General features: G+C 39.7%; 1 protein-coding gene across 1 annotated transcript; it reads right to left on the reverse strand.

Moving 5' to 3' along the window:
* fbxo46 (F-box protein 46) lies at positions 1–13,299 on the reverse strand. Its single transcript, XM_079246477.1, has 3 exons — positions 12,940–13,299; positions 3,715–4,331; positions 1–3,630 (listed from the first exon to the last, which is right to left on the reverse strand). The coding sequence occupies exons 2-3, from the start codon at positions 4,192–4,194 to the stop codon at positions 1,810–1,812; spliced, it is 2,301 nt and encodes a 766-aa protein (XP_079102603.1). The 5' UTR covers positions 4,195–4,331; positions 12,940–13,299; the 3' UTR covers positions 1–1,809.
* Positions 13,300–17,723: the final 4,424 nt, after the last annotated feature.

Consider the following 17,723-nt stretch of genomic DNA (forward strand, 5'->3'; position numbering starts at 1 on the left):
ACTTCTGTTTTTATTTAAGCAGATATTTCCCATTAGCACTGTATACATTTGTAACCTGCAGAGGTCTCCCATGACTACCCAACCATCTTCCCAATTTCCATGCACAGTTCCAGCATCATTCATCACATCAGTATCTCAGTGTCCAGTCTGTCAGCTTGCAGGGGGTTTGGAAGTGTACAAGTAAAAGCAGGGGATTGGGGGGGTGGGGGGGACAGGCTGCTGGGAGACTGAGAAAGGGTTTCTTTTGTTTCTTCTAAGAACGAAGAGTCAGAGCTGTCACCAGGCACTGCTCATCTTCCACTGCAACAGTTTCGGGTGAGTGTATCAAGTATCTGTACTTGGCCAAATACAGGGTCCTGTGCAACTCCAAACACTCTGTCATCTGTGAGGTATCTGACACCTTGTCTCCTGCAGGGTGGGTAAGAGGTAGGGGGGCTTTTAAGGCTGGAAGCTGGTGTATAGAGTGTTTCTGCTGACTGCGGTAGATGGTTTCACTTGTTTTCATTGAATGGCGGCTTTGGCGAACATCGCCCTCGGCCAAATTGGAGGACGGTGGGGTGAAGGGAAGGGAGAGAGCTGGAGGGCTAAAACAAAGATGGAGCATTTAAAAAAAATACATCTTTGCAAGTTCAGTAGGGTGACAGACCAATACAAAGAGAACACAGTCCTCATGAATAAAAGCAAATACAACAGCAAACATTCAGACACACAACCCAATAAAATCAACCAAACAAAAAGAAAAAAATGGCAAAACAAGCAAAAAAAGATCAATCAAACCATACAAAGTGACATCAGGCCTTTCCAAAGTGACATCAAGTTTCTCTTTTTAAATCCCATTCAAGACCAACTCCCATTATTCTCTGTAAACCAGAAAGTACTCAGTGGCTCCCCTTTATGGCTGGTCAGCAAGGTTAGGGTCCACTCTGAAACCATGACAAGTGTCTCTGTGAGACTGGGCCCGTCATGAACCAAAAGGTATGGCTGTTTCAGAATTAACATCAGCGACACAAGCAATGAGTTCAGCAGCATCATCAGGGGACTGATCAACGTAGTACGACATCACAGCACATTCAGAAAAGTAGAAACATGGTGCAGGACAGGTACAAATGGCATCTTGTACAATGAAAAAAAAAAAAAAGAAAAGTCAAGTTTGCTTTTACAATCACATTTCTATGGTAACGATGAACATTCCATCACTGAAAAAGTTTTACATCTGTCGGACTCGATCCAGCTCATTCCTCAAAGCACCACTACACAGCTAACGTGGATGTTTGTGAAACACAGAACGAGTGTTGGGAGCGGTAAACAGGCTCTAGGGCGATACATTTCTAAGTGTCACTTCATATGAATGCTAATCCCAATCAAATAACAGCAAGGTTTTCATATGAATTACCAACTGTAACATCCATGAGTGTAATGAGACAGATATCCAATGATTAAGAGGCAGAAATAAAGACTGGATAACAGCAGCAGGAGAGGACCCCAACCCTGGTATTAAAACTTTATAAAGTAGCCACTCTGGAGCACAGTCGGAGGGAGAGAGATTCTGGAGGGCTTGGAAAAAACAACAAAAAAAGAAGAAAAAAGGCAAGGAGTGTGACACACTTCTCTCCTTCGTTAGCTAACTTCCTCTGCTGAGGGAGAGTATAAGTTTAGAAGGATGGGAGCAAGAAAAAGTATTCCTGGAGTGCTGATGACTCCTTGTAATCCTCTCCATTTCCCTTCCCTCTGATCGGAGATGAGAGAAAAAGAAAGGAGGAGGTACACAGTATGAGATGAGTTGTATTTGGGAGGTGTACATGCTCCTCTCTACCTGGCCTCCTCCCTTCTGTCCTCCCGCTTGGTGCGGATGGGCTGAGAGCCATCAGCAGGCTGCTGGACCCAGTTATTATCATGGAGTCCAACACGGCAGCCAGGCGTGTCCTTGTCTGTACGTCGACAGCACATCCAGTAGGAACGTCCATAAGGCAGGTCATGGTGGTAAGGTTTGGGGTGCCAACGGCACAAAGAAACATCCCCGCGCTCGTACTGCCGCTTACACTGCTTGCAGGGGTCATCCCTATAGAGCGGGTCTTGATTCCAGCGTGAATCCACTGCACGCACCCCGTAGGTTTCAATCAGTGCCTTGAAGTAGTGACAGGTGCACTTAAGAGCTGCCAAGGAGCACGTTGGCAGGTAGCTGAAAATGTTGACCATGATGTGGTCAGGGAGGAGTAGCATGTACTGTCGTGGTTCAAGGAGGCGCTGAATCTGAAAGCGGATTTCCAGGAAGTCGTGGGACACGTGGCGGTAGAGGCGACACAGTGAAGGGTCTGAGCAGTCGTCTCCGACACTGGGAGAGTCCGGTCGGCTTGCCCACTCCCCTGCGCCGACTGCCACCCCTGCCCCAGAACTGTTGTTGTTGGCGCAGTCCAAAGAGCACATTCCTGACCCACTACCAGTGGTCTTTGCTTTTACATCCTCCTCTGGTCCTCGAGAGGGCTGAAGGAAAAACAGCTGGCCAGGAGGGGGGTCATCTGAAGAAGTGTCTGTTGAGCTTCCAACACCTCCGCTACTTCCTCCCCCGCCAGGCAAAGCAAAACACACAGTCTCCTCCTGCACATTCTCCGTGCTGTCCTTACCATAAAACACACATTGGTCCACAGCACCAGTCACAACCACCTCCACGTGGAAACCTGTCACCTGCTCCCTTCCCACACCAGCAGCTTTCTTCTCCCCACAGGAGAGCTCATGGGTTGGGTCTGGGCTGCCACAGGCCGGCCTGTCTGAGTGATGGAGGTCTCCATCTGGTTTGGGTGTAGCAGTTGTGGTGGCAAGCAGCAGGCTGCTTGGGTCTCTTGACGATGGACTTACAAGCTGGTATAGGTCACAGGTGATTTTCTCTTTGGCCCTGGCTGCTGCTTGATTACTCCCACCGCCACAGCTCATAAACATACAGCGAGACCGGCCAGCTGGTTCCAGCTGAGAACAGGAGTCCAGATTTGATACTCTGAAAGCTATTCTGACCTCTCCGTGACTGTGACTGGGTGGTGGAGGTGGCGTTACGGTGCAGGACTCTCCTCCTCTCCTATGCTCCCCATCTCTGTCTAGATTAGAAGGTTGGATTCCAGAGCCAGGATCCAGATGTAGCCGATTCTCAAGGTTTTGGGATTCAAAGTGGGCAATGGCCTGCGCTACCCTGCATGACTCATGCTGCTCCTCGAGCTCCTGGTCTGTCTGGATGGGAGATGACGGCTTCTCTGCTTCTCTGGAGGTCTGATCATTTGAGGTGTTTGACACAAACACCATAGGAGAGGGGTCTGACACTGTGCCCCGGAGTATGGTATGCTGGTTGGAGGTAAGGCTCTGACTGTGAGTGATAGGTGTGGGTTGGTGATGGTTTCCATGAACAGCCACAATCCCTTGGAGGGCCATAGCAGTCCTCTGCTCAACCAAGGCAACCATCTCCGCCACAGAAAGCAGGTCAGTTTCATTTACACCTCTTATCTGAGGCTCATCGTGGCAAGGGGAGGATGCGTGGGAAGGATCATGATTGAGAGCGTGGGAGCGTGTTGGAGGGTCATAGGATGAGCACCGTCTTCGTCTTTTGGCTTTACTGCAGTCAGTTGCCCACCTTTCTCCACCTTTCACCTGTGGAGAATAAGCAATTAACCTTTAAGAAATGACTATATGAATAAAACTTTAATCTCTTTCTGCTATGAGTCATTTTCTTACCTTCATGGCACTCGGCCTGGGCTGGCCAGCTCCACTGAACTGGTGTGCAACAAAGAAGGCAATCTTCTCCTTGGTGTTACCTGGCTTTATAACATACCAGGTGTCTAATAGCACACGTCCATCCTCCATCTGGGACCCTGAGGTCGGTGGTGAGGGAGGAGCAGAAGGAGGTTGAGTGGTCTGACTCTGTGTCATGGAGCTTGAATCAAGCTTGGGTTCAGGTGGAGTGTTCTCCGAGCCAACATCCTCCTCTTCTCCACTTCCCTCCTGCACCCCAACTATCATCCCTACATCTTCATTTTCATCTGCTGTTCTTCTGGCACCTTGAGAGGGCTCGGGCTTGCAGAGCGAGGGGGACCCCGCCCCGCTGCCCCCTCCGCTGCTGCCCCCTGAGCCTGGACTCCTGGCTTTGTTCTGGGAGTAAGTGCCAAAGGGGCGTGGGCACCACAGCCGGATGTGGGAGAAGGTGTCTCGGTCCATCAGGATGGGGACCACCGCGGCATATCTGCATCTACGCTGGCCAGCAAACACCAAGAGCTCTCATGGTCAGTTCCCTGTTCCAGTGCCAACGAGGTGGGCACCAACACACAGCTCACCACCAGAACTGGACATACAACCTGCATCAATGGTAAACAAGGCGAGGGAGGGAGAAAAAGAGAAAAAAAAAGTCATATAGCAGCTTAATAAATGAAGGAGTTCATACTTTTCTACTGTAGCAATCGTTGTCCATGCTGGGATTAATTTAGATAATCAATACCCAATTGGGGCTGCACTGAATTGTTGCCTTGAGGTATTCAAACAGCCCGTTTCTCGCAGCCTGACCACTAAACTACAAAGAACAATACTATCATATGATTACTGAAACACTCACTAATAGCCTGTCTCATACTTTTGCCAAACAAGATTAGCGGTTACATTTGCTAGAGTGTACCAAGATCATCTCCCCCACATTGGCGCCTCCAAATCAAATTAAAGAGGTTGCATTTCAGGTTTGGGGTCTGTGGCTAGAGGATGAAAGGGAGAGAGATAGAAACACAAAAGCCCCAAATGGATCCTCTTCCCTTTTGCATCTCAGCATTTCAAAGAGGACTTGCTTAATAGGAGGCAACATAGGGAGGAGCATGCAGGCATATGCTGGACCTATTTTTAGCAAAAAGCAGCAGGGGGTGGGGTAGAAGTAAAACTGTTGTTGCTGTCCTCCCTGCCCTCACCCCTTTCTCCATGCCAAAGAGCCTACACTACAGAATGGAGAGGGGAAAAGCCTTTCATCCACCCAGCAGGCTCTGCTTCTGTAGCAAGGCCAGATGTAGGGAATGCCAGGAACGTGCCAGCGTGCTTAAGGACATGCACTTGTAGCAATGGAGCAACTCTACACAGATATAAATGCCTTTCAACCTTATCAGTCTCACAAAATACTTTACAATTCATGCACCTATTCAAACACACACCCATTTCAAGGTTACTCATTATACATTTCATGTGCTAAAGACTTTAACTGGAAAGGATTTTAATGATTCAACAATTTGTCACTTTTAAAAAAAGTACCATTTTATCTAAGCCCACTGCAGGTCTCTGCGAAACCTGACAAAAACATGTCAACAGACAAGATAAACAACACAAGGAAGGAGTGGCTGTATCAACCCAACACAAACAAATTCCTCACTCTGCAACTTGTGTAAAGAATCTCGATGAACCAGCCACTCAAGTAGGCTTGCAACTAATGATTATTTTAATAGTCAACTAATCTGTAAATTTTTTCGATTAGTCACGATTATTTCTGTTATTTCTGAAGCACTATCTGTGCTTCCAGTTGACACAGCTGTTTTTACAGGCTCCAGTATGTTTTACCCCACTCTCTTCATTTGCATCATATGAATGTCGCCCTGATTCCAGTCAGTCACAACATAACGTCCTTTAATAAGTTAAAAGAATGACTCCTGAACCAGTTGATTAAATTAAAGCTTAACAGCTTACCTCTAATTTATTTTGAAACATTCAAACTTATAGTGTCATATCCAAGCTATACAGAATTTATCTCAAAAGGAAAACAAAATAAAATATTTTAGCATCTTAATTTTCTTAGAATTGCATGGAAAATATTATTTTGATCTTGAAAAAGCCTGTTTTGTAAGGTAAACAAGGACCAGAATCCTTTAAAAAAAATCCTGAATCCAAACAGTGATCCAGATCACCACCAAATCACTTCTTCCTTTTCACATTTCCAACAACTCATGAAAATATACCCAGAACTTTGAGTTATTTTGAACATTGAGTTACCTTTTGAATTGTAAATTGAACCACCTCTATCAAATGTTTACATGTGCTAAAAAATTCCCTAGAATTTTACAGTGTAGGTCCCCAAATGTAATGTTTACATATTTATCTTTCAAAATTCACAAACACCACATAGATAGAAAAACTTTTTTAACATTCTATTCTTTAAAAGATAAAATGAAACCATCACACACACACACACTCACACACTACTGCCGCTTTAGTCCAGCTGATGATGGAGCCACTTGTCTGAGCAATCAATGCAATTCTTCATATGATCCGTCAGCAATTATCTTGCCATTTATGTTAAAACTTTGATAAATATCAGCTCTTTAGCTGATAGTATATAAACCTCCGGCTGAGCAAGCACAAACATGTTCCTATGGAACAAAAAGTGTCCAAACCCAAAGAAAGGTCTGATTTACTACTGAGAAAATAACAGAGCCAACACCCTCTCATGACATTATAAACCATAAAAGTAACACAACTACAATGCTTTCTTGGCTTAAATTGCAGGAGATGTCTTACATTACATGATGTGAAAACAGAACTTAGGCATTACTGTACTTGGTAAGTATGTTCACGCTCAGAACATTGTAATTTCATCGTCATTATTACTGACCTACAACTTTAACAGGTCTCAGTAAGCAGTCAGCTAGGCATCAGTGCACTGTTAATGGTTGGAGCTGAAGTCCTTTTCTTTTTTGTAACCACTGACACTTCCAACAGTATTTCTAAATATCAGGCTGAAGCGAAATCTTAACCAAGAGAAACTTAAAATGCTGTTTGCTAAACAGGAAAAACAACAACAACCTGCCACACACTGATCTGCAAAGAAGCTTGAAAGTGATTTATTATTTGTAGCCAAATATAAAGTATGGCTAAAATAATACAGTTGGTTTAAAGAATTTTACAGACATTTCCAAACATTAGAAACAAGTTTGCATCTTATAATAGGAACATTTCAGTTATCTACTTTATATAATGTTGTCTAGCTTTCCAGAAACAATGCCATTAAAAATTCATATAAGGTCTGAAATGTAGACAAGCTAAGCCAGCAGTTTACAATGTAAAGATGCACTTAATGCAAAGCCTTGCAGTACGACAATTAAACTGAAAAGGTTACGTAGAAAATGGTTAATGCATACAAGATGTTAGTCAACGGCTTTACATCCGGCATTTTTTAGCATGTTTAAGTCACACACAAATGTGTAATTTACTCTGCCTCTTTGTTTTACATGCTGCATTTGTGGTGCGTTGTACATTTGGACTAATGGATTGGCTGAGAGAGGTGCAAAGAGCAAACACCGCCCACACTGTGTGGTGAACCAACATAAATGCTTCTTCTATAATTACACAGGAACAACTCAGCTTATAGTAGGCAGATTGTACTGTTGTGAGAGAAAAAAAAAAGCTCAAGAGCGTCTTTCACTGGCCTTATAGCCACTTTTATATCTTATTATAACTACTTTAATCTCTACCTCTTCATCTAGTCCTCTTTCCGGTCTTTTTCTAAACAAATTGTGCAATTCAGTCATACCATATTGGATGTACAAGAAGAAACACGGTCTACTCTTAACACAATGTCCCTCACAAGCACACCATAACCAACTCCAAAACAGAAATATTAGCCTCTACCTTTCTGCTAAGTTAGCATGGTTGGGAGAATAGATGCAGTTTTATTACATACAGATTACAAATAAATGACTAAAGGATGAGTAAAAATGCAGCCAACACCTTTCAATGAGTAAAAACACTTAACCCAGCCAGGCTGTTTCAGTTTCTGGCATCAGCTTGAAACTTCAGTCACGTCATGTTCTCTTTGTTTGCTTACTGTATTTTCTGCTTCAGTTTTGATTTCAGAGATCTGAGTTTCATCTCTTAAACTACTTAACAAGTGTACAACACTCATTAACTGCTTCAAGAAATGGAGGACAAAGAGCTTTTTCTGTACAGCCTCACTTACATAGGTTTAAATAGTTAATGTTAGACTACATAAACCTACACTAAGAAAAAAAAAAAAGAACCCTTTTAGAGTAATTTTACACCTTCATGGAGGTATCAACATGAATAATATGGTGGCCATTTCTAAAACAAAAACATTTTTTGTTTGTTGAGTCCTCTGAAAAGCAAACACATTGACTCCAGACATTATACTTTCTTCCTTCCTCTTTACTTGAAAAAACCCAACCAGGCACAAGAGTTGCAAGTTAGCTTAACTACTCTATATGAACAACATTAGTATCTATATGTCCTCTCTTTGCATTGTTAAATAAACATAAGTACAACGGATTGATCAAATGCTGATTGGTTGAAAGTTAGCTCAAGCAGGGAAGATATGACACTAAATCTCATAAAGATGTTAACTTAGCACTGCATTACTTTCTGAGGTAAAAACTCATTACAATCAAAACACTTATGTCACAGCTGATTTCCACTTTATGCACCAGGTCATGCTTCCAACTGGAAATCAACCCACTTGCCGTTTTGAACATTCACCATGTCTGATTGAAAAAAACATTCGTGGAAGAGAAGATAAGCTAGAAACAAAGGGACAGAGCAAGAGATAATGCAAGCGTCAACACTGGACTGACTTCTACAGACAAAGAGTTCAGAGGTAGGACACAAGATGGACACCAAATTAACAATCATCGGGGGACACCTACCAGAAAATGCCAACGTTCAATAGTGCTTTTTAACAGCAGGGATGAAAAGCACAACAAACAGCAGCACAAGTATTCAGCACTTAATTTAAGTCCTTCACAAAACAACTCTTCATCCCCTCTGACTTGAGGACAAACTACAGTACCTCAGATGTCTTTTAGCTGCAGTTTTTCTGAAGTCAACAGAGATTTACATAAAAAATGTTAGGACGCATAAGTCTATATATTTACAAAGCAACACCACAGAAATCTATTTCCAAAGACTGTTAAAACATCTTAAATGAACTATAAAATCAAGAATCATGAAGATACAACAGTGGCATGGAAAAAAATCTAACAGTAAGCCAAAAACACCGTCCTTTTGTTTACAAAAAATATACTCAAGACTTATTCACTGTTTGGAGCACATTAGAAGTTATCTGTTGTTAGGTGTGCAGTTTTAACAATAAAACTCTGTTGCAATGAATCACAAAACGTGCTTTTCTGCCTGGTTGCTATTTCATGACTCCTTTACTTCTGTTTTAGTCATGCTGCAGAGAGTTGGGATTACAGTGTCAAAAAATAAAGTGATTGGAAAAGGGGATGTTGCAACTCTGCTCCGAACTCTGCAACACAGCACAAAGGACCTGGTTCCGAATGCAGCTACACTTGCAATAAGGTCTGTAAGTGCATCTGCATCATCTTTTCATAGCTGAAGCCTTGGCTTGGGTTCCTGCTGCAGCCGGGCATTTTTCACCTTCTCAGCCTGGCAATGTAGGTTTTCTCTTTTTCCAAAATATGTTGGTGCAACATCACTGATACTGCATGCTTTCACAAGCTAGTGCTGCATGCAGAAGGCATTTGTAGCTTATCCATTTTGTTCAAGCTGAAGACTCCTCAAGTCCTTTACTTTTATTTTTCTAAAGGTACTCTATTTGTTGTCAACATAAACAAGTAACATCGATAGAAAAAGCTTAATATTTGTAAGCTGATTCTGAATCTTTCACTCTCAATACATCGAAGTCAGATTATTTCCCTCAACCCATTTCCAAATGTCTTAAATTGTATGAAAAATTTAGTGTGAGTTAACATACATGTCCTATTCAGTAACCCACAGCTGGAGGATATTCACTAATGCAATCTCTAGTACTCCAAACCACACATCAATGTTACTTTTTTGTCCCCACTTCTTCATTTACAACTTAAAACAGTAGTAAATAGGCTGCAAATATAGCCTGGAGTTTGATTCTAAGCTTTCTACAACAGCCTAATCCTACAAATCCTGCACAAGCACAGTGGCAGCCAGTGACACCACAGAAACACTACAGAGCACAAGACTGCACAGTTAAGTCCCAAAGCTGCCCGATAAACCACAAAAAGTGAACTGTTTTCTTTATATATTAAACATTTAACTATTTCCACACACACACACACAATTGTGCAGCTTATAATGAGTGCAGAGATGGCAAGGAGTATAGCACTAGCTATTGTATCATATTACTCAGAGGGAGGGGGGGGCAATTCTAGCTGCCACAGTATGAAGCACACAGAAAAGGTCAAATCAAATTACATCAGCCTGTATTTAAATCAAATAAATGTGCTAACTGAACCAGACAGACTAGATAGCAGTTCTGCTATCTTTCCTACACAAGTAAATGATGTCAATAATCCAGAGTACATCATTCCTCCTCTGTGCTGAATGCTGATTTGAGTGTTTCCAAGATTGCCAAATATGTCTGGATACACAAATGGCTTTTCTCACTGTTTTTAGGGTCAAAGGCCTTTAGATTACTGCTGCAGTCAAAAGGCGATAATCCCCTCATATCGACACAAGGTACCATTTAGTGTACAAATGACTACATTGGAATAAATGAATAGTTTTCCACCATTAAAACAGTATTTTAGTGTGATTTCATAAAATTCCTCTCAGCAGGTTAATGATTTTACCATAGTGTGCAAAGAAAAAGAATATACTTGATATGTTGGATTTGTTGTGCTTTAAGTTGTACATTTTTCACTGAACTACATTTTCCTTTAACTACCAGAAGAAAAAAAAAAAAGACTTTGAAATAGACTTCTTGTAGTAAGCAAATATATCCATACTAAGACTAACATAAAAGTACATCAGCCTGATAAAGATTAAACTAATTCAAGGTCAGCCCCTTATTATAGTGCATTATGTATTATAGTTTTAAAACTGCATTACAATCCAGATCCCAAAAGCCTACAAATGACAGGACAGAAGCATGCCAAAAAAACCCATCTCAGCTCAATCTCCCTCTCTGCATGTGCATCTTCGAAGACAAGAGAACTCGAGACGAGCAACCAGCAGGCTGGCTTTGCTTCACACTGTCAGTAGAACAAAAGAGTGGAGTGCATTACTCCAGCAGTCTGCCCAAGAACACAACATGAGTGCAGTCTTTCTGTCAGGACACCTGGGATGAGCGATTGCCCAGCCTGTGTGTGTGTGTGTGTGTGTGTGTGTGTGTGTGTGTGTGTGTGTGTGAGAGAGAGAGAGCACTGATTTTTGTAACAGTGTCACAAGTTAGACTGGTGTAAGTTAAAATACAAAATTCCTAAAGGCCACTGTGTTAACATAGCACTGTATCCCATTAAACATCTGAAAGGAGGGTCAATCATGCATTGTGTTACAAAATCAAATGAAACACCACACCATGTAAATGAGTTACCAGGATATCAGCAACACCCAAACCACTATTAAGGCAACAACGTCAGCTTTAAACTGTGTCACTCACACAAACTCTAAAACTCTCTAGACTTGGTTCAAAAATGTTAATCTTGCACATGTGTTTATATTAAACTCTGACATGAATTGAATAAATTAAATCTTTTGTGTATTTGATAGTTACAATAGTGACGAACCACCTGATAATGAAATCACCTCAAAAGACGTTCATATATTGACATTTAGTGGGATGTACTATGATACAGAATAATATGTTGTCACGTACGTTTATTTACTCATGACGGTCCTAGAGATTTACACAAACATGTCAGAGCAACACTGATTTTAATGGCAATAATGCATTTAATCGAAGTTGGGGCTTTTTTTTTGGGTGGGGGGGTAGTCTATCATGACAACAATGTCCTCATATTATATACAGTTGTGCTCACATGTATTCATACCCTTTCATTAAAGAAAAGGCTGAATTTACAACAGTCACTCAAATAACTGGAGACTTAAAACAGGAACAATGACTAAAAATTTGCAAAAATATAATTTAGTAATATAAACCACTGTTTTTTCATTTAATTGAGCTGAAGAAAGAAAAAGAAACAAATTGGTCCTGGACAAATGAGAGCACTTTTCTGTTGAACAGTGGGACAAAATACCTGTCAACAGGTGCAGAAGTCTGACTGAGAGGAACAGAAAACACCTGACTGTAGCAGAAACATTAAAGGATTGTTCAACAAAGTATTAGTTTATGAGTGATGTAATATGTAATACATGATCGTACTTGTTTGCTTTTTATAAAAATATTTCTATTGAAACAGAATTAGAAAATAATGTAATGATTTTCATAAACTTTTTATTACTTTAGTCAATTTCAGCTTATTTTACAGGCTTTTATTCCCCTTCTTCATGAATATGTATGAATAAATATGAACACAACTTTAAGATTTTATAAATATATATATATATATATATACCCATATATATATATCAACAACAACAACGAAATAAAATCAATTATAGTGGCAATAATAAGAGATAAATATAAGGGCCAATGTTGTGTTGAGCATAGGTCACAGTTTTCTCTGACAGTAGACTGGTCTAACACGAAGGCCTGCAGGTAACTTAACCATTACTTTTCTGGCAGTGTTTAACCTATCCAACAAGCTGAAATAATGCCATCCTTTGATTTGACACCCCTAAAAGCTAAACGAAGCTAAAACACTGTAAAGAACAGGAACAAGCCTGATAGTTATTTGTACTGTCGCACTTTCATCTGATCCTTTATTTCCTACTAGTTTGGACACTAGTTGGTCAAACAGTTAGCTTAGCATAAGCTATGCAACTAAATGTCAAACACAACCGAGTAACCTTAAATATCACTCTACATCAATTACCTACCAAAACAAACAATATTTCTAGAAACTTTAAACCATTCGTAAGTTTTTAAAGATAAGTTTTAAAGAGAAGAGTAAACAGTTCTTTCCGGAGCTAACCAATTTGCTAACTGGGAAGCACAACTTACCTGCATAACAACATGACAGAGCTCGCGAGTAAACTACGACTAAATAATAACAACAAAACCTTAGCTTTACAGTAAATAAGCTAAATTACCTTAGTGTTGTTAACCTCCACCGACAATCCACTTGATTTCCTGACAATGGATGATAAATGTTGTTTTCTTCCCACCAAACCAGTCTGTTTGGCTGAATGCAGGTGACACAAGTTGACTCTTCGCGTCCACGTAGCTGAGCTAGCCCGCTAGCAGGCTAACATTAGCCCACAGCTACTTTCTATCATCAACCTTGTCTGGTGCTTAGCTGTTATCCCGCATTGTGTAGCTGTCAGTTCTCTCAACACAGTCTAGTTCACTGTGCGCCTTGTTAGGACTCGTCACAATCTATTTAGAAGTGACACAAGCTTTTTACGGTATGTTCTCGGGGATACCAAAATAATCAGTGTCAAAACGGCGAGAGGAGGAAGGCCATCTTGTTGACAAGCAGCTGCATCGGGCCAACAGCCAATAGCAATGCAGAGTCGGTGGTGTGCCCATATATGGTGTGTGCACGGCTCCCTCCCTCCGCTGCCCCCTGCTCCCCCCTCCACGCACCACGCACGCGCTGGACCACCGTAAAATCCCAACATCATAAGGTCACCGTGTCATAGACAGGTGGGAAAATCCAAATCCACTCAAACCGCACTCTTAGCTTTCAGATTTTTTTTTCAGGATATAACAATTCTCCTCAATTTTGGCTTCCAGTTAGTTTTAGGACCCAGTACAAGATTTTATTGATTGTTTTTAAAGCCTTAAATGGTTTGACTCCCCCGTATTTGTCAGAGTTGTTATATCAACATGCTCCAGCAAGGACTCTTAGGTCCTCTTCTCAACTCTTACTTAAGGTCCAATTGGCCAGATTAAAATCCAGGGGTGATAGAGCCTTTTCTATTGCTGCTCCTAAAATATGGAATAGCTCTCACATCAGAGCTGCTCAATCTGTTTCTGATTTTAAGTCTGTCCTTAAAACCCACATCTTTGCACTGGCATTTGGTCATGCCTGAGCTTTTTCTTTGTGTATTTTAATTTTTTTTACTTTTATTTTAGATTTTTGTTTAGTATCCAGATTTTATTTATTTTTTTAATGTGCAGTGTTTAATTTTAAATGGTGCAGTGTTGTTGTTAGTTGCTTAACTGTTCAGCACTTTGGGCAGCTGCTGCTGTAGAAATGTGCTATATAAATAAACTTGAACTTGATTAATAATTCCATTTAATCTATAGCAGGGGTGCCCAAACTTTTAGCCTCCAAGGGCCAAACTGAAAATGATCCAAACACTGCAGCTTTAAGAATGAAACACAAGTGAATTTATAAAGTTATTGTAATTAATGTTCAATAGCTAATACGGTGTATTGTTTTCCTAATCAGGGCAAATAAAATGTTACATTAAAAAATCAATATGACAATAGAACAATAAAGTCATAGTTAGAGGGGCAAGAAACAATAATTACAGCCACTAAACTGCAACCAAGTGAACTACAAATAACAGTGCATGTTGAACAAGGCAAGTTACTGATGGGACAAATGAAGTTGATCTTAGACATTACCAGTCTCTCCATGTTGGGTCGCACCTGGCTCACTGACAAGGTGAGGATGTCATTGAGTCCCTCTGAGTCTGCACTTATGTCACAGAGCTTGATGAGTCTTTTCATCAAACTCTGTAGGGTATACATGTCATGCCCGCACTAAAATTATATTTGGCCCCTAGATGATTTCAAATATGTATTACGTCTGGTCCACCAATCCATTATACAGTGCACGTACCCCTAACACTACAAATCCCACAATGCTGTCTTGGTGAGCTGGACTCCGGACGGGAACAAAACACCACACAGGAGTCGTCTCACTGATGAACACCTTCATTCATTCCTGAGGATTCCCTCAGCTCAGAGCCTGACTCCACAAATTGATGCACTTGCATGTAAAAAGTGATGCCAAGTATCTGGAATGGACCCATGTGCATCATCAGAGTAAATAGAAGCAAATATGATTTTATTTACTGAAGGCATGATCTGATTATATAAAAACAAGGAATGTAATGGGTATTTAATGCAAATTTTGGAACAACTGGATGTTGTATGGGAATATTGTTAAATGGATGATCATGAAATTAAGGGGAAGATATCATAAGATTGCTCTTCTTTCTGCTCCTTTTCATTCAAGTCTTATTTTGTATTTATTTTTATGTTCTTTTGAATTAAATAAATAAAAATGAAATGAAAAAATCTGTTCAAAGTTGAAAGAGATAATTGTTATTCTTTTTTTAGGTGTTGGCCTTGATGGCCTGTGATGAAAAGATTTAGGTTACAATTAAAATCAATATAAAATTCCAGATATAGAGACTGGAAATTTTTTTCTATTTTTTTTCTAATCGCTTCTGGGTTCAGTGTTTAAGTAAAAATAAGCCTAACTATTATTTAATATATGAAACTGTTAATACAGTACTGTATCTCAAAGACAAGAAAAACACAAATAATAGATGTCACTTTCTGAATAAAAAAAATGAGTTTGGCCCTCGACTTTGCTCCTCTTTTTAATTTTGACCCTCTGTGAATTTGAGTTTGACACCCCTGCTGTAGGGTATAAATATGAACAACGACTAGCAGGCCAAAAGCAAAGTGCTGGCGGGCCGATTTGGTCCCGCGGGCCCCACTTTTAGCACCCCTGATCTATAGGTTACATTTTTAAAACAAGTATTAAGAGTTTGTCATATTTTTCTCATATGTTCTGCTTTTTTTCATATTTTTTATGTTCTCCTGTTGTAACATAAAACATATTTCTAACATTTCTAAAATCAATTCAGTGTATTTGTTTACTTGTTTTTTTTGTTTGTTTTCTTTCTCTTTGCAAATGTGCAGAGCTATCGATCCTGTCTGAAAACATTTGTGTCATAGTGGTCAGTATGTTCTGCACATAAACTGAAGGAAAGTAAAAGCAACACCATGTGAGTCCAGTAGAAGTCATAGGGCACCACTGCACAGTGTGAGCATACTGCATGTTAATGTGTACTGTCCAGTGTTTCTGTCAAGTTTTCTTTTTATAAAATCGTAGTAAGATGCTTTGTAACCAGCCTGCATAGAAGTAAAGAAAAAATCTGATTGTGATGTTACTTTCATTAAATGATTCAAAATAATAATTTCTAATAGGTTTTATTATGTTTTATCCAGTATTTTTTTCTGCCCTGATGGATAGATTTATTCATCCAGGCAGTATCTCTGGCACTCAGGACCACGCAGCAGATGGCGCTTATTCACATCATAAACTGTTGGAAGATCTACAGCAACAAATCCTGAAGGATCAGAGCTGTTTCTGAGTGTTCCCTGTCTTTTTGTGCACAGCATATATTTTGTTAGTCCAGTCCAGTTTATTGCTCAGGTACACAAATGTACTGTTCCACAACTTCAACCTTCATCTCACCAGGATCTTCATGGGCTTGGTCAGAAATATTCTTTGTTGTTGTCGACAGCCTTGTTCACATTTAATCACAGATGATTCTGGCAGGATCATGAGCTCTTCACTCTGACCCTACACTATAAATATCTGAGGTGAGTGCATTGACAGGATATTACATTTATTTATAGGCTTAGTTTAATCAATATATGAATAAATGAATAAATAAATAAAATAAAATAATGATGAAACTACCATGCTTGTTACTGAATATACAGTAGTATTATATTACTTTTGCCTATATAAGTCATTATTTCATTACCATTGATATTTTAACTACAGTAATTATAGCTAAATTAAATTATACAAATAAACTAAAATAAAGTTAAACTAAATCACTTTCTCTTTTACATTTTATTTTTTCTTTAATATACTAATTGTTTTATATTCATTCATTATAATTTTATACTCTATACTCATTTCAAATTGAACACATGCAATAATGTAGGTGTCATTTTCAATACCATATCACATTGGTTTGCTGGATTATCATGCGAATGACAACATTTTGTGGCAGTGTGCAGTTGTGCTACTTGTTTTTTCTTTTGTTTAATTCTTTTCTTAGGTGTACAGGTCTATAATAACAATGACTATAGTAACTTATAATTGGGATCCCTTTGATTAAGCCATACAGGAGTAAAACCAGGTCACCTTTTCCGGCCATCTCTGTTATCATCTGTAGCCATCTCTCTCAGTGGTCTGGGAGCTGTTTAGGATCAGCTCTCTTTCGTCCAAATTTGAGGTGAAACCTGACAACATGTGCATAAATTGACGCAGATAACTTAAGTTTACTTTATAATCGCAAACAACAGCGCTGTCCTGATCAGTTTGATCTGTTTACTGTGTCTGGCCACTTGTGTCTGGTGTCAGATTTTCATGCATGAATGAGGACACAAAAACATAACACCTCTCATATATTAACACAGGGAATCACAGAGTTTCAATGAACTGTATTCAAAATGGAGACTAAGTTAGTTCAGTATAATAAATTATATATTACATTTTGGCACATTGGCATACACATGTAATTTAAACCTACTGTCCAGTTTTATGTAATTCACTGCAACTCTCAATGTCACTTAAATAAATGGGTTGTCCATGGCATCTTATAATAGATATAAAACTGGTTCTTAAACTACATTTTAATGCACATAACATTTATTTTAGTTTCCATTTCTTTAACTCTATGTACCACCTACAAATGGTGTAGGCATTACACCACGACTGTGGTCCACACATTTTGGCTGGCAGTAACCATACTGGAAAATACAGCTTTATTAACCATTTGACCAAACAAATCTTAAACTATAGCTTTATCTAGTAACTGAAAAAATAATTGTCTAAAAAAAAATGTATTGTATGTCTGATTATATGACAATCTTGAGTTTGGTAACT

The sequence above is a fragment of the Telmatherina bonti genome (genome assembly GCF_933228915.1).
Source record: "Telmatherina bonti genome assembly, chromosome: 9".
In the NCBI taxonomy this organism is placed as follows: Eukaryota; Metazoa; Chordata; class Actinopteri; order Atheriniformes; family Telmatherinidae; genus Telmatherina; species Telmatherina bonti.